The sequence below is a fragment of the Gigantopelta aegis genome, chromosome 1, assembly GCF_016097555.1.
Source record: "Gigantopelta aegis isolate Gae_Host chromosome 1, Gae_host_genome, whole genome shotgun sequence".
Lineage (NCBI taxonomy): Eukaryota > Metazoa > Mollusca > Gastropoda > Neomphalida > Peltospiridae > Gigantopelta > Gigantopelta aegis.
In genome coordinates this window covers 19,900,308-19,919,378 of record NC_054699.1, presented here as the reverse complement: position 1 = coordinate 19,919,378, position 19,071 = coordinate 19,900,308, and the positions used below count along the sequence as shown (strand labels likewise).

General features: G+C 38.6%; 1 protein-coding gene across 2 annotated transcripts in view; it reads right to left on the bottom strand.

Moving 5' to 3' along the window:
- Positions 1 to 218: 218 nt before the first annotated feature.
- LOC121371715 (thymidylate kinase-like) overlaps positions 219 to 19,071 on the bottom strand; it is a 198,511-nt gene continuing 179,658 nt past the window's right edge. The window contains exons 3-5 of one of the 2 annotated variants that reach the window (XM_041497815.1): positions 8,547 to 8,634; positions 3,099 to 3,287; positions 219 to 847 (exon numbers count right to left, since the gene is read on the bottom strand). In XM_041497815.1, the coding sequence (XP_041353749.1) occupies positions 740 to 847; positions 3,099 to 3,287; positions 8,547 to 8,634 (385 nt within the window). In that variant the 3' untranslated portion in view covers positions 219 to 739. The remainder of the gene's footprint in view (positions 848 to 3,098; positions 3,288 to 8,546; positions 8,635 to 19,071) is intronic. The other variant, XM_041497823.1, reaches the window with a different exon arrangement.

Below are 19,071 nucleotides of genomic sequence, written 5' to 3'. Positions count from 1 at the left end.
GTCCAATAGTCGATGATTAAAAAATCAATGTGCTCTAGTGGTGTCGTTAAAGAAAAACAAAAACAAACTTACTAATAACCATTAAATCGCCGTTCTGGACAAACAGCCCAGATAGCCGAGGTGTGTGCCGGGTACAGCGTGCTTGAACCTTAATTGGACTCGACCACGAAAGTCAGGGTTAAAATGAAAGAATGAAGAATAAAATTAGCTGAATGTAAGACCACACGTTAAGGGGTAGCCTAATAAATTATTCTTTTATGTACACAAAACCCAAAAGCCAAAACATTAACAATAAACAAACATATAATATAATGTAATATTATAATATAGTTTATTGATGTTAATGTACAGTTCGTTTAGAATTGTTTAATTCAATGTAATATAATAATAATATAAATAAATAAATACTGATATAAGTAAAATAATAAATACTTAGTATATTTAAATAACTAAATAAATTAATTAATTAATACAATTTCATAATTACTATTGTATCCTTTGAATAGTCAATCATATGTTTTAGCACTTGCCATACGTTTGTCAGTTGTAGTTTCACAGGCAGATGTAGTCCGAACGGACATAGAAACAGAGGCCCCTGCCCCCCCCCCCCCCAAATTTTGCAACAGCTATAATTTTATTATATATTAATTTTTGTTACAATCCCCCTCCAAACATCCCCCACAGTTTCCTTGGCATTCCGCCTCAAGTCATTGGTGGCCCCAATATTTTATTTTAATTTTCATTCCAGCGTTCCAAGTTCTTTAAATTTCGATTCTTCGATCACTTTTTTCGCAATGTTGTATATTTGAGTGTGAATATCTTCTACGCTTCTGTCTCCATCTATGATCTGGAATAACGCATAAACACAAAAAGATAAATTAACGACACTTATACAAAAGATAACGGCTATGCCACATGATACGAGTGCCTCATACAAGAAGGGCCAATTGCAGCTATCAGCTATTGGAAGGAAGGAAATGTTTTATTTAACGACGCACTCAACACATTTTATTTACGGTTATATGGCGTCGAACATATGGTTAACAACCACACAGATATTGAGAAAGGAAACCCGCTGTCGCCACTTCATTCGATTAGCAGCAAGGGATCTTTTATATGCACCATCCCATAAACAGGATAGCACACTCCACGGCCTTTGATATACCAGTCGTGGTGCACTGGCTAGAGCGAAATATAGCCCAATGGGCCCACCGACGGGGATTGTTCCCAAACCGACCAGCTATTGGATGTCAAACATTTGGTAATTCTGACACGTAGTCAGCAGAGGAAATCCGCTACATTTTTCCTAATGCAGCAAGGGCTATTGTATATGCACTTTCCCACAGACAGAAAAGCACATACCACGGCCTTTGACCAGTTGTGGTGCACTGGTTGGAACGAGAAAAACCCAAACCGACTTAGTTAAATCCCGCCCAGTATAAATCTATTATGTCATTCCGCTATAGTGTTAAATTACTGAAAGCCAATTACGATAATGTTAATTCTAAGAACGATAATTAGAATATATATGTATGCAAAAGAAAAATAAGATTTATCTAAATTAAAAGCAAAATCATATAATATCAGCATTTTTTAAAGAACTATTAAATTTTATAAAATCATACATACATAGTGTGGTCCCCCCTCCCCCCCCCCACCCCCCCCCCCCCACCCCCCAATATAAAATCCTGAGTTCGCTAGTGATTATCAGGACCCCATTCCACGAAGCAATTTTAGCACTAAGATCACCTTAGTGCATAAGGTAACAATGCACTTAAGATGATCTTAGGGCTAAGATCACTTTGTGGAACGGGGCCCAGGCCCGTAGGAACCGGGGGTGGGGGTGGGGGGGGGGGGGGTGTTGATGTACCTCCCCTACTCTAGGCCAAAAATGTACGGGTGTTTTGCCGAACTATATAGTTTTAATAACACACACAAACAAACCACCACCATAGAGATTGTGAACCCCCATTAGAGGTTGTGCCCTCCTAGTGTGCACGGGGCATGTTATGTCAATACTTTTCATAACCACACATTATATCCTGGACCTATCGAAATCCGTCCTATTAACAGGAAATCGCTACTGCGTATGTTCAGTTCAACAACCGGACAAATTTAACGACATCATTGTTTACAAATGTAAAATTCCTACCAGGAAGTGAATATTTGTAAAAAAATTCACACCATCGAAATCCGTCCCATGTGATCGTCACAAACGCAGAATGTATGAAAGACCACAAACGCAGAATGTATGAAAGACCACACCCATCATACAATTGAGGGAACAACAAGACAACAGATTGTCAACGAAGCAAATGTAAATGAATTTTGAAAATATCTACACGTTTTTGATGAACACTGGTTATCGACCAGCACCACTGTGTTCGAGATTAGAAAGTTCCCCTTGCTTTTTTGTTTTTTAGAGTTTGTTTTAGATTTCATTTTTTTTAGATGTTTTGTAAACAATCATGCCACTCTTAACGGCTCTTCATGTAGTCAGCAAATGTTCATGAATATAGGAAAATGGTTTTCGTGTGCAAACAACTTTTTAGGCGGCTGAAGTTAGAAGACAAATCGACTAATGTGTTTTCTCAATAACAATTGTGGATTAGACACAAACAGCCTTCCATACATCATCCCCCCATAAGAGTGTCAGTCATGTGACTTTTAACTAAATATAGACAAAACTAATGTAGACATTACCGATCTGTCAAGCCTACTCTCTTCGTTTATACAGGTTTTAATCTATTATAACCTTTGGATATGGTTTCTGTATGCAATAATAGAATTAGGCCTACCGCTACTGTACAAGGGACAAACACACTTTAAAAACTTTTTCCACCCTCGTTTTCTATTTTCATCGATCGAAGCTTGGTTAGTTGATACATATGCAGTAGAATTAAAGTTCATGCTTGCGCAGTGTGATTAGAAAGAGTGCAGAAATGAAATGGGACGGAATTCGATGGGGGACGGAATTCGATAGTTTAGGATACGTCCCTTCGGACTAGTGCCCTCCTCTCTAGATATCGTTCCTACGGAGATAATATAGCAATTGTTCCAATGATGAGGTTTGATCCTACAGTCTGTTGCATGCCTACCTTCCATGAATCATCCTTGAGGTCGTTAAAGTTTTTTGCTACCTGCTGTTGGATTTTCTCCTTCTCGAATCTCTCTTCCCCGTAACCTCTCCGCTTGGAAGCGGCGTCTGCGCTCAGTTCAAGGTAGACAACTAGATCCGGCTTTGGGACGCCAATGTTAGGTTGGAAACACCACTTTACCGGCAAGTCCTGCAAACATACATAACACCACTTTTCATTCATTCATTTATTCGTTTGTTCGTTCGTTCGTTCGTTCATTCATTCGTTTGTCATGATTATAAACATCTACATGTGAACTGTGCGTATCACGTGATACGGCTAATATATGACGGCATACACAAGTACACAAACGGGTCAATAAAACTTCCACCATCTTGTATACGTGTACGCGTGTTTATGTGATTACGAACTATCGTTACATGGTGTCAGATTGGATTTAAACTATAAAAAAAGACATCCACACGATGCCTAAGTTTAACCCACCTGAGCAGTTTAATTTCGACAGGCCAAACGACTGGCCGGAGTGGAAACAGCGTTTTTCACGGTACCGCACGGCGAAGAAACTCAGCGAAGAAGACGGCGAGGTTCAAGTGAGTTCACTAATCTACGCTATGGGTCGTGAGTCGGAAAACGTGTTCAAATCATTCACATTCGAAGTAGTAGGCCACAAGAATAACTATGACAGGGTTATGGCGAAATTTGATGAACATTTCATTCTAAAACGTAACATTATTTACGAGAGGGCATGTTTCTACAAACGCGATTAAATGCCAGACGAAAGTATGCAAGCCTATATCAGACATCTTTACCAAATTGCTGAAAAATGTGATTTTGGTGATAAGAAGGAAGAACAAATTCGCGATCGAATTGTCATCGGAATTTTGGACAAAGAATTGTCGCAGAAACTGCAAATGAAGTCTGATTTAACCTTGAACACTGCCATTGAAATGTCACGCCACTATGAACTTGTGAAATCGCAGAATGTTTCTCTGAACAATCCACAGAATTTGGATGCAGTATCGTCACACGGTGCACGATACAAGAAATTACAGTCACAAGATGGAAAACCTGGCACGTCCAGAAGAGGTAAACCACCGAATCGGTCACGTAACCATGGAAACAAAGGCACCGGATTGAAGCCATGTTCTAAATGCACGTACCTGCATGGTCCTCAACAGTGACCGCGAGTAGTGCAAGATGCAACCGATGTTCACGTGTTGGACATTTCGAATGGGCATGTTTCACAAAATCCGTTCATGAAGTCACTCACGCTGTCGAGGATGTTGACGAGTCCACAGAAGACATTGAAGAATTCTATCTTGGGACTATCGAAACTCCTACCTCTGAAGTTGAACAACCATGGAGAGTGTACCTGGATATTGGTGGAAAAGACCTGAACTTTAAGATTGATACAGGTGCTGACGCAACAGTGATTTCTGAGAAAGTGTTCCACTCATTGCGTCTGCGACCAAAACTGCTGAGTACGAAGATTCGTCTGAACAGTCCTGGAGGATTGCTGTCGTGCATAGGTCAGTTCATTGCCAGAGTCAATGTAAGACAACAGGTGTACAACATCAGGTTCTTCGTCGTGTCGAATGCAGTTGACTGTCTACTCAGCAGAGGTGCAGCATCAAGTATGGGATTCGTCAAAAGGGTCGAAGAAGTTACCAACGATGTGTTTGATGACATTGGTCCGATGAAGGGGGAACCCATCAAGATCAAACTGAAAGACAATGCTCAACCATACAGCATCCAAACAGCGCGGCGGATCACCATTCCTATGCTACCAAAAGTGGAAGCCGAGCTGAAGAGGATGGAAGAAAACGATGTCATTGCCAGTATCACAGAAGCTACAGAATGGTGTGCTCCAATTGTGCCAGCAACCAAGAAGAATGGAAGTCTCAGAATCTGTGTGGATCTGAAAAGACTGAACGAAGCTGTAGTTCATGAGAGATACATCCTACCGACATTGGATGACATTTCCGCGAAGATGGCGAGGGCAAAAGTCTTCTCCAAGTTAGACTTGTCCAACTGCTTCTGGCAATTTGAACTTGAACCAGAGAGTGCAAAGCTGACAACTTTCATAACTCCATTCGGACGATTCTACTTCAAAAGACTGCCATTTGGAATTACAAGTGCCAGTGAAATTTGTCAACGCAAGATGAAGGAACTTCTCTGCGGAATCGTCGGAGTAGAAGTCTCCACAGATGACATCATCATCTGGGGCAGTTCAACAGAAGAGCATGACTCCAGACTGGACCAATCAAGTCTTCAGGAATGAAACTGAACAAAGCAAAATGCATCTTCCACCAGGAAAGTGTGGAATTTCTCGGCAACGTGATCACAGGCGAAGGAACCCTACCTGATCCGAACAAGGTTGTGGCAATCAATGACATGAAAGCTCCAACAAATATGTCCGAGCTAAAACAGTTTCTTGGTATGGTGAACTTTCTGGGAAAGTATGTGCCAAACCTCTCAGACATCCTTCAGCCGCTAAACAGTCTGCTGAGATATGATACTGTGTGGACATGGGATCACAGTCAGAAAGAAGCCTTCCAGAACGTGAAGAAGCAGATTTCCTCACCACCGAACCTTGCGTTCTACGATGTGACAAAGCCTGTCATCGTGAGTGCAGACGCAAGCAGCTACGGCATCGGAGGGATACTTCTACAAGAACATGGAACAGAGTTGAAGCCTGTTGCCTTTTGCTCTAGAATTCTGAGTGATACGGAAAAGCGTTACGCTCAGATCGAAAAAGAGTGTCTCGCTAGTGTCTGGACTTGTGAGAAATTTCAGAAATATCTCATTGGACTTGAACGTTTTTGGCTGATCACGGACCACAAGCCACTGGTACCCATCATCAACAAGAAAGACATCGACCAAGTGCCACCCAGAATACAGAGACTACTCATCAGGATGATGAAGTTCACTCCTGTAGCAGAGCACATGCCTGGCAAGAGTTTGGTTGTCGCTGACACACTATCAAGATTTCCGGTCGGTGAACCAGAATCATCTGAACTGGAAAACTCGTTTGAAGTCAACCTACCCGTGTCTGACGTGAAGCTGGAAAGAATCCGGGAAGCCACAAAAGAGGATCCCGAAATGCACTTGTTGATGTCGTGCATCATTGATGGATGGCCCAGCCACAGTCAGAACATAAGAGCGAGCTTGGGGTCATACTACAGAGACAGAAGCCATTTGAGTGTGTGCAACGGACTTGTTACATTGAATGACCGTATTGTGATTCCAAAGGCAATGTGGAAAGAGATCCTGAACTGTCTACATGAAGGACACCAAGGTGTGACCAAGTGCAGAAATCGTGCAAGACAAACAGTCTGGTGGTCCGGTGTTGGGAAAGACATTAAACGTTGTGTGGAATCTTGCGAGTTCTGCCAGAACAACCGACCAGCAAAGAACCTCTGAAGACAACACTGCTACCACCTGCACCATGGGAGAAACTTGGGATGGACCTGTGTGAACACCAGGAGAAGCACTTCCTTGTCGTAGTTGACTACTACTCTCGCTTTATCGAAATCCTTCACCTGCCATCGACCACCAGCAGAAGTGTAATCCCGAAGTTGCAGTCGGTATTCGCACGGTTCAGAATTCCAAAAGAAGTAGTAAGTGACAACGGACCTCAGTTCTCATCCAAGGACTTCAAGGACTTTAGTGAAAGTTACGGATTTTCACACACTACGAGCAGTCCTCGATTCCCTCAGGCCAATGGTGAAGCTGAAAGAGCTGTCCAAACAGCTAAACGTATCCTGAAACAGAGTGACCCCACTCTAGCCCTGTTGAACTATCGCTCAACTCCTATTGAAGCCACTGGATATAGCCCTGCTCATCTTCTCATGGGAAGACAACTGAGAATCAAACTTCCTTCCCTGCAGCAGAAACTATATCCAGGGAAAGCAGATACTCTACAAGTGCAAGAGTCAGACAAAGCAGCCAAGACTGGAACTATCCCGGTGTGGTGATGAAAAACTGTACTACTCCACGCTCTTATCTCGTTGCTACACCAAAAGGAGTACTGTGCAGGAACCGCTGCCATCTGATGAAAGTTCCTGACAATGATGAACAAGCCGAACCTGCTCCGGACATCGAGAATCCGCTGCCAGAGACCGAACCAGCAGCTGAGACTTTCTCACCTAAAGTTACCACCCCTGAGAGTAGCACCCCATCGAGAATCACCACCAGATCAGGCCGCGAGGTCAAGGTCCCACTTAGATTCAAAGACAGTTAAACTTCTGATATAAAACACTTTGACATTTAACTAAACTTGTTTAAGAGGGGAGATGTCATGATTATAAACATCTACATGTGAACTGTGCGTATCACGTGATATGGCTAATATATGACGTCATACACAAATACACAAAAGGGTCAATAAAACTTCCACCATCTTGTATACTTGTATGCGTGTCTATGTGATTACGAATTATCGTTACAGTTTGTTCGTTCATTCATTCATTCGTTTGTTCGTTTATTCTTTCTTTCGTTCGTTTATAATTCGTTTCTTTCAGTCATTCACCTAATTTGCTTGGGCTGGACAATAAATGTAATGTGGTTATGAACATACTATTGAAGATTCTGAACATTTCATTCTTTATTGTCCTTTATCAAATGAACTTCGAAACAAGATCTTGTCACAATATTTAATTCTTGATTCCAATGTTATTTTATCAGGAAACTCAAATTATTCTACGTATGAGAACGAAGTTATGGTTAATGGTCCTCAGAATTTTATTATTGAAAGCAAACGGTTTGATGAATAATGTAAACTCCCTGTCTCTGTCTGTGCGTGTGTGTGTGTGTGTGTGTGTGTGTGTGTGTGTGTGTGTATATTGTTTCATGTAATGTTGTTTGACCTAGGAGTATTCCGGTGTTTTATGTTACTGTTTGTTTATAGTTGTATCTGTATTTCGTGATGTATGGATAGGTTTTAATATAGGCATTGCCTGTTGACCGATCCATAACCCAGACACGGCGGGAGCAAGTAGACATTGGAGGAGGGGTGTGGGGGGGGGGGGGGGGTAGCTGAAAATTAAGGCGCGTTATGACCCCGTATTAACTATGGTAATACTCTCTCTCTCTCTCTCTCTCTCTCTCTCTCTCTCTCTCTCTCTCTCTCTCTCTCTCTCTCTCTCTCTCTGCCTTACAATCAAACCTTTTTTACTTTAAATTGTTAAATTTTAAAATTATACATACATACATAGTGTGGTCCCCCCCCCCCTCCATAAAATCCTACGCCAGTGACAGGACTGTATCTAGCAGGGTAGGGCAGGCCTAGGGGGCAGTCACACCACAATCATACCTTTTTTATCTGTCTGTAGAAAAACCTCTATAACTGTACCCTGGTTCGTTTTGTACTGCCACCCCCACCTGTTTTAGGCTTGGTACGGCCCTGGTCTTGGTGACATGCTATGAACCTGATCACGAGTAATTTACCATTGCTGTTCCATAGGCCACTCCAGAGGCGACGTATCTGTGTATAACCACTGTAGTTCCACTGAATAACAAACGCTTAATTTCTGGTCTGTAAAATAAAATAAAAAATTATTTAAAAATTAAATAAAACCCACAAAAAAACCCACAACCAGAAGCCTTGGACTCTATCACCCCCCCCCCCCCCCCAAAAAAAAAGAAAGAAAAAGAAGAAGAAGATAAACCAACAAAAAACAAAAACAATTGCTAGTTATATTATGTTTTTCCAGAAATACGTCACCAAGTGTGTATAAGCTGGTTTGATCGCTGTTAATCGTCATTCGTAGAAAATGCATAAGACTAACTGACACAAACACACGCAATAGGGTCTACTGACGCTACGGTTAAATAGAGAATAATACATGAGTGGCCGTTAGATACCATTTATTTCACAACGAGTTGTTTTAAAATGTATCTAACGAGCAAAAGCGAGTTCCATACGTTTTTAAATAACGAGTTGTCAGATAAATGGTATCTAACGGACACGAATGTATTATTCTATTTCTTACATATCCTCAAAAAACATGTTTTAAGCAAATTGTTACATCTTTAGTGTAATCGATTTCCACCGTGCAGGTTTTGTATTGGATGTATTGGTGACCTGGTTATCACTTAGGAGCAGCCAGTCGTATGTCTTGAAATTGTTAACTCACGTACATGTGTAAACAACTACATGTATGTGTTCTGACCAACGGGTGTGTAAGAAAATCGATTCCCTATTCAGCTCACTCAATTAGTTGACTTCATTAATACGTTGTTGTGAACCAATGAATGATTCTTGTGCATTTGTGTTTGTGTGGTTGTCGTTATACAGACAACTGCATTTGCTCGATGGAAGATTACCCGTAGACACAGGCACGGCGGAGCAGCCACCCCCACCCACCCTCGTCCACCCCAATAATTCTGAATCAAAAATATTATTGGTAGTGAATCTTAAGGCAGAGATGAATTTTACTTGTGGAATGCAGGAAATTGCATTTCAGGATATCTAGTTTTCAATTTTTTTCTGGGAAGCATACCCCCTAACCCACTAGAGACTTTGCTTTGCGCACTCGATGTCAATCATGTCCATATCCACAAAAGGCAAAAACCATGTTTTTAGCACTACCTTATTCTGTCTCTCTAGAATTTTGTAGTATCACCCATAGCTGACAGACATAACGCGTTAGCTTACAACACTGGATTGTGGTGGGCTGTAAACTGTCTGAGAAGATTTAATCCTAGGTGCCACACCCCATGACAGGCTAATGACATATGCTATCTCTAAGTGTTTACATCCAGTGAAGGTGTTTCATGTAAACTATCTCTGGCTGGGTGTTTTGGCTTGCAAAGAAATAACAACTCTGGCTGAGGTAGCTAGAATTGACTGTTTACGCATCACGATGACCGGTCCGTTTGTGATAATCTGAGATGGACTGCAGACAATGGGGGGGGGGGGGGGGGGGCTGGAAGTGTTTAGTTCTTAGACATCTGGCTGTTAATCTAGTCTGATACCTATTCTGATACCAGCCACAACATGTGATTGCTCTGCCGAAATATTTAATTGTAGTAAGTTTCCACCCTGTTTGGATAACCAAGACTTGGACCAAGTATTCATAACACCTATTGCAATTTGTGGTGAAAATTGTTTTAGGAGAGGATTCTAACTAAAGGAGTTTTTGCAGAAAAACTGTCCATGGAATATCCAAAAGTTTACAGGAAAAATTGTTCCAACTAAAATAGTGAGGCCTCCCAAGGGATCTTTGCTGATTTAAGAACTGAGGTAAGATGATTAATTGTTAAACAACTCCTTAAATGACCCCTAACACTTTTATACCATGTGATTGAAATCTATATGCTGCATGGCCCTAATGGCCACAGCTGTGCCCGAACCCTTGGAGGAGGTCTGTTTATCATCTGATCCTATTACCAGTGAGAAGACAAACATATGTAATTCCAATGGCCCAGCATTAAAAATACAAAAAGAAACCAGGAATTATACACTTAACAAAGACAAGGCTATAAATAAAATAAAAAATACACAAAACATTGTTCATGTGAAAAATGACCTATCAGCATTTACTTGGAAAAACAACAATAAATGTGCAAGTGTGATATTAACACCGGACAGATTTCAGTTGTACAGACAGGCCATTTTTTATAGGTACTGGAAAGAAAGCGAAAATAACCGATGCCTAAGAGTTAAATGGACAGAGGTCACTGATGATACAAAGAAAATAATCACAGAAGATCAAATATGTATATCACTGGTAGACAAAGATGCAAAACCCTTAAAATTAGGAACACTTCATGTCTACAGAACTACTTGTCATTTAATGTTCCAGGGGCAGGCCCAACTGTGGTACAATAATGAAGTACTAATCATTTCAGATATTGCTGAAAAATTGGCTGTTGGATCAATCAGCAACATAAATGTCCAACAACTGATGAAACTGGAAGATAGCAATGTTCTGAATGCTATTATGGAAGATGAGAATACATCAGAACCTTTCATCATAAACACTGAAGTGACAATGGAAAATGCCAACAAAATTGAATCCAGTGATATTGAGACTGTTCCAGTTGTTGAACTTGCTAGGTCTGATTGTGATTCGGATACGGAATACCAAATTAACAACGATCACAACTGTACTAAAGTCAAGAAACGTTTTAAAACCAAAAAATCACCAGCCAAATCCAATCACTCAAAATGTTCCATACGGAAAAGTATTCAGGGCACAGGTTCAGCATTAGACTTTGGTCACAAGGTGACGGATTTACGGGAAGCCTTTTGCACCCAAGAATCAAGACTGGATGATCACATGAAACATACAGAAGAGCTAATTAATGATATTCGTATGCAGTTTGCTAACCAAGTCAAAGCAGTGCATGAATCCAACAAGGGAGTTGTTGAAACATTACAACTTGATAACCTTCAAATGAGAAAGGAAAATGACACACTCAATCACAGATTGGAGCAGTTAGAGAAAAAGTATAAAACGTTATTCTCCAATCTGCAAACAAATGTTGTCAAGCTTGAAGCCCTTCAGGATATTCAGAAAGCATCTACTGAAAAAATACAAGAAACCATAGACACAGCGGTTACACAGCGGTCCTCACCTGATACAATAAACTTGCCATTAGTGTGTACTAGTGAACCACAACATGACAAAGTCAGCTCAGAGAACCAGTCTAACACACCTAATGATGGATTCATCCAGGTAAAAAAGAACCAAACCAACTCGAATCATGTCCAAACAAACAAATATCATGGCAGCTCTAGACCATCAGTAGCTCAAGTACGTCCAGCTTACATCAGTGATGAAGTGACATCACTCTTCCTAGGTGATTCTGTTCTCCGGTTCATCGGTCAGCATGTTCCGAAGCGTACATCAAAGGTGCTGTTTTACCCGGGCCATGGGATAAATAAACTAACAGAACAGGTGAAACAATTATCACCAAAGCCAAATGTACAAAATGTCATTGTACATACTGGAGTAAATGACTGTCATACCCCACCAGATTACTCCTTTGAAGTAAGTGATTACAAACTACTTTTCAATGTATGCAAAAGTAAATTTCCTAATGCTGCAATCTTCTTCTCAATGATCATCCCCTCTTCAACTAGAGGTCAGCTGTACCAAGCCATCAATAGTGCCAATGAGCAAATAAAACAGTTGGCTCATTCTCTGAATGTCAGCATCATTGACCATTCTTCTCTGTTTTGTACTGCAAGTGGTGCTCCAAAAAAGAGTATGTACCATGATAAAGTTCACCCCAGCAAGTACAAATCATATGTGTTTGCTAATTCATTCTTGGAATCGGTGGGTCTTACTTGTACTTATGGCAGCAGTAGACACGGTCAAGGTACAGTCAACGATATACAGACAACCCCTAGGGAGACCAGGCACTCTAGGCACGATTCTCCGCCATTACCATCACGTGCAACGGACCGAGTCACCACCAACAAGGAAAACACTGTATTCCAAATGCAGTGTGAGCACAGTACAAGCAACCAGTTCTATCAACAAGGAACTCAAAGTACTACTCCATCAACCAGTCCTTCTAACATATACCCAGATCGTAATGACAGGATGAACAGACAACAGACAACAAACAATTATCCATCAAATTTTATCACTAACTCCTATGCAAATGATAGAATGCATGGACAACAAGGCATAAACAATTACCCGATTGCACCTCGTTCACATACTAGCCATGCGCCAGTTAGAAATGAAAATATTTCTTGGAATGCTCCAATTAGTGTTAACAGCAATCAACCCTTTAATGACTACCAAAGTGCCCATTATGCACTTCAGTGTCTGAATAACTTATTCAGATACTCCTGTGCATAATTGTATGTAACAGTGTGAGTGGTTCAATACTCGGGAGCATGATAACAGTATGTTTTCAAGGGTAGCAGCTTAACAGCCAGCATATTTTATTATGATAAAAAATGCTAATATGTTTAATATTTCCTTCTGGAACATTCAGGGAATATCTGAGTTAAAACAATCTGATCTTTTAAAATGTTTCTCTTATTATGATTTTATTGGCCTGTCAGAGACATGGACAGAGAATATATGTGATTTGTGTTTTGATGGATTTTACTGTGTTTTGAATCCACGAAAACAATTTGTGCAAGTCGGACGTGGTGGCTTAGCTTTTTTATGCAAACTTTACTTAAAACCTTTTATCACTGTTGTGTCCAATAGTGAATTTACTTTGTGGATTAGATTAGATAAAACAGTTTGGTCGGTTGACCAAGATATATATATATGTACCACCTATATTCCCCCTGATAACTCATCATACTGGAACTGTACCAAAAATGACCCATTTGATCATATTTATAAGGAGATTCTACAATATTCACAACATGGGCATATAATTATTGGAGGTGATTTCAATGCCAGAATGGGGAATGTTTTTGAATGTGTGACAAGTGATGAGCAGAATTTTTTTCCAGACATACCATCTACTATCTTCTCTAATATTCAAACACAACGAAACAGCAGAGACGAATTAACAAATAAATTTGGCCAATCACTCCTATCACTAGCAGCGTCTTGTAAGTTAACGGCACTGAATGGACGTATGGCTGGGGATCACTTGGGACAGTTTACTTGTCACACATACAACGGGCAGAGTGTAGTTGATTACATTTTCATTTCTGATGAACTTTATAATTATGTTACTTATTTTAATGTGAAACCACTCACGTGGTTATCAGATCACTGTCAGTTGTCTTTAAAACTTGATGTGTCTGTTAAAACCATACAAGAAAAAAAAACCCCAGAAAGTGTAAATATATATTTAGGAAAAGAAAACGAAGAAAGTGGCACACTGATAGCCAGCAATTTGTTTACTCAGCAGTGATGTCTGATGCAACTAAGCATGCACTTGATGCATTCATCATGGGGACATCCCCAGATTCACCTCAAGATGCAGAAGTTATAGTAGACAAATTTACATCAATCCTTAATTCAGTAAATGTGTCTGCTACCAAAGCTAGTAATTCAACTAAAGTTCAAAAGAAAAACCCATGGTATGATTATGAATGTAAAAAGGCAGAGGTAGACATGAAATCTAAATTTGTTAGCCTGAATAATAATAATAGTCCTGAAACAAAACAAAATGCATTTCTATCTAAAAAGATGTATAAGAAATTAATTAGAAGAAAAAAGAGAACCCATAAAGATAAGTTAGTTTCAAAACTTAGGGATGTACCAGCAACCGATTCAAAATTGCTATGGCAAACAATAAATAATATTAAAGGGAACGATAAAAAATAAAACATTACCAGATTTAGTGAAGCATTTCCAAGACACCTTATACAAGCCATCAATTATAACTAATCCAACCAATGATGGATATCACTCTAATGATAATCTTAAACATAATCAATCAATTAATATTCCAATCTGTGCTAATGAAATCTTTTCTGCAATAAAGGAAATAAAATCGGGAAAAGCCCAAGGAGATGATAATATAAGTAATGAATTTATCAAATGTCTTTTTCCAATAATAACTGATCATATAATTAAATTATTTAATGATATTTTAGTAGTTGGATATTTACCACCAAAATGGGCTCACTTAATTATTGTTCCATTGCATAAGAAGGGAAGCCGAACTGACCCAAGTAATTACAGAGGAATCGCCCTCAGTAGTTGTATTGGAAAGCTGTTTTGTAAGAGTATTGATAAACGAATAGTTAGTTACATAGCTGAAACTAATCAAAGTGACAAGTGCCAAGCTGGATTTCAGGAAGGCTTTAGGACCACAGACCATATATTTACTCTAAAAACACTCATTAATAAATACCGAAGTAAAAAGAAAAAAGTCTATGGCTGTTTTGTTGATTTCAAACTGGCATTTGATTCTGTTAATAGACACAAACTATTCAACAAAATTGCATTAATGGGAATTACGGGCAATATATTAAACATAATCAAGTCCCTTTACTCAAATGTAACTTATAGTGTTCAAACTAATAAAGGCTGTTCAATGCCATTTCATTCAAACATTGGATTACGGCAGGGGTGCATTCTATCACCAATCCTTTTCAATATGTTCATTAATGACTTTGAAACATATGTAGCAGATATTGAAGGTAAGGTATCACTTGACAAAATGTCATTTAGCCACATGTTTTTTGCAGATGACTTACTTCTGTTATCAGAAGATCCAAATGGCTTACAAAACCTCCTTGGGCAACTTTCCAAATATTGCAAAGATAATGATCTCAACACTAATATAAGTAAGACAAAGATTGTTATTTTTGGAGGAAACAGCAAAACAAATAAGATCAAATGGTATCTATCTGGCAACCCTGTACCGATTACAAACAAATATACCTATTTGGGAATAGATATTACTCAAAATGGGAATTTTAAAGAATGTGTTCATTCTCTATGGAAAAAAGGATTAGGCTGTCTCTACTACCTTCAGAAAAATCTGTTAAACTACAATCTGCCAACCGATATCTCTTGTAAATTGTTTAGCACTCTGGTTGAACCTGCTGCCCTATATGGTAGTAAAGTATGGGGTGCAAATTATATATCTTTAAAAAACATAGACACATTTCTGCCTGAAAAACTGCTTTTAAAATTCTGTAAACATACACTACAAACTACCAAGAATTCCCACAATTGGAGTTCAAGAGCTGAACTTGGCTTATATCCTATTTTAATGAATCTTGTAAAACGAATGGTGAACTTCCACTCTCATATGCAAAAAACTAAAAATATTCTACTGCAGTATGCTTTTAAAAGAAAGCATGGCTTTAGAAAGAAAGAATATTGGTTGGCTTCACAAATTACATTCATTTATCGACCACTTAGGTCTAAACAGAAGTATTATTAACAGCCCAAACTATCTAATAAAGTTATTAAAGAATTTTTATCAAATATATTTCCAAAAAAGTCTAAATATTATAAAAAAAGACAAATAGCACTGGCAATAAAATGAGAACATATGAAACTCTCAAACAAGAAATATACTTAGAACCATATTTAATTCACTGCTTAAACCCAGATCATAGAAAACATTTCTCTAAACTCCGTCTTAGTGACCATAACTTAAAAATTGAAACTGGCAGGCATACAAAACTATATACTCCTCTTGGCCAGCGTCTTTGTGATGAATGCAATATCATTGAAGATGAATTTCATCACATTGTACAATGTAAGAAATATAAGTATCAGCGGTCAAAGTTATTTCATTTTATCTCCAACTACAACCCTTCATTTTTAAATATGACACCCAAAGAGCAGTTTATTTTTATTATGAAAAATCAGGACCCAGCCAACATAGGTGTTATTTGCAAGTTGGTTTTCCAATATAATGAATAGACTGTAGTAGTGACATACATGTATGTGTATATATGTATGTAAAAATATAGTCATTAATTGTTTGTTGATATTGCAACTTTCTAATGTTATTTTGTGCACTCTGTTCCAATGTGGAATGTTTAAATGCAATAAATTTTATCTTATCTTATCTTATCTGGAATGTAGTAAAATGTGTGTGTTGTTAACTAGTTACTGAATAATTGCCGGTTATGTAAATAGTTTAATAAGAAGTGATTGCAGAGTTCATTTAGTTCTACAGAAGAAACACGCAGTTAAGAAAATATTAACTGAACAGAGACGGAGAAACTAGTTAAACAGGAAAGCTGTTTTCCCTTATTTTAGTCTGAATAGTTACTATGTGTATTAGAGGAACAAAATCATATAATTAAATTAATTTGCCGGGGGCAGGACGTAGCCCATTAGTAAAGTGCTGGCCTGGTGTACGGTCAGTCTAGGATCGATCCCTGTCAGTGTAATCATTGGACTATTTCTCGTTCCAGCCAGTGCTTCACAACTGGTGTTACAGACCATGATATGTAGGCCTACTATCCTGTCTGTGGGATGATGCATATATTAAAGATCCCTTGGTGCTAATAAAAAAAATAGTTGCCCATAGTTTCCTCTCTAAAATATATTTGTGGTCATTAATCACATGTCTGACACCACATACCTGTATTTGTGTTGAGTGTGTCATTAAATATAAAATTCCTTTCTTTCTTTCTTTTTTTAAACATGGCTCCCATATGCAACAACCTTAGTTAAACATTATGATCTAGCTATGTCTATATTTTGTAGACAATTTGAATATTATATAAAAAATAAATTTAAGTTGCAATTTAAAATGAAAATGCCTGGGAATTGTTTATTGTAAAAAGGATGCCGGTCAAAAGATGATAAATGTTTTATCACCATACGCAATAAAATATTTTAATTTACTTAGCATAGAGGGAAATTAGTTTATATTATTTCAAAGGCATCATCACAGGATTGTAACTTTTCTAGTCATTGTATATTTTATAGACATTATATAATATATGACATAGAGTTGAACATGAATTAGTAGATACAGGTCAAGTATTTTTCTTTAAATCGGAGTCCGTTCATGGTAGTTCATATTATAACTAATTGGTTAGAAGAAGCGACCCCCTTTATATAAATGGCATAAAATAAATATGCATACTAATAATAAATATTGTTCATTGTAGTAGTTGAAATGTATGCACATTCATATTTTCTGGGCTAAAATATCTAGCTATTACTACATTAACTGGAATAAGTGTAGCATTTCAGATGTTCCAATGATGAGATATCTCTGGTCATTATAACAAAGTGGTTACTGCTATAGTGTGTTTAAATAAAATGTGTGTGTGTGTACATGTATATCATTCTACGAGCGCATTAGACAAACATTATACTTAATCACGCACCAGATTAGTGCTGATGACGAATGCATTAAACTGTATTTAGATATGTTTTACACCTGGTCTTATTGTACTTAATGGCATTCACTGGTACATTAAAGATTGTGATATGTACTTTCCTGTCAATGGGGAAATGCATATAAATGATACCTTGTCGCTGTTTTGTTGGAGCAGCCACTATGCCGGTAACAATTTTCCTTTTGCATTTTACAGACCAGTGTCGAAATACCTCACAGAGGACATATGATAACTATGGTTTAAACAACTTCCAGATCAGGTTGCCGGGGTCTGGATTAAAAATTAACGTTGCGAAAAGACACTGGCTTAATTAAGATGTGATAATAATCCAGCTCAGATTTCAAGATATCACTTGCCGGATTCGTTTCGAGTTGTGCTGTGTCATAGCCAGCTTTGTTTTGTAGATCTACACAGTCACGATCACGGGACACATACACCTTCCACCTGCATTATATTGAATTCTTAGAGGAACAAAAATAACAGTTAAAACTTGATACACAACTATCCACAAACACCAAACGCCTAGCGTCTGAGGATTTAAAAAACAAAATGGAACATGGAATAGGTGATTTTAACAATTCACTAGCCATATATATATATATATATATATATATATATATATATATATATATATATATATATATATATATATATATGGATCACTGGTCGGTGCAAGTGGTTTACACCTACCCATTGAGCCTTGCGGAGCACTCACTCAGGGTTTGGAGTCGGTATCTGGATTAAAAATCCCATGCCTCGACTGAGATCCGAACCCAGTACCTACCAGCCTGTAGACCGATGGCCTAACCACGACGCCACCGAGGCCGGTATACATGGTTAAAGATGTAATCTCACCTCACCATATTATATCATCATTTACTAAAGCATAATACAAACACAACTACAGTTTTAATAAATCTGGGTGTTATTGCTATGTACGGTTATCACCAGCTGCATATTTGATACAATATTCAAGTCTGTCAAAATGGGGACGGATCTAGTAGAGCGCTCGCCTGAGGTGTTTGCGCCGTCGGATCGAACAACCTCAGTGGACCCATTCTCTGACTGGGCTTTTTGTTCGTTCCAGCCAGTGCCCCATGACTGGTACATCAAAAGCCGTGGTATGTGCTGTTAAGTCTGTGGGAAAGTGCATATAAAGTGGCAATATGTACTCTAACTTTTATGTGACACAGAACAGCGACTGTGAACAAA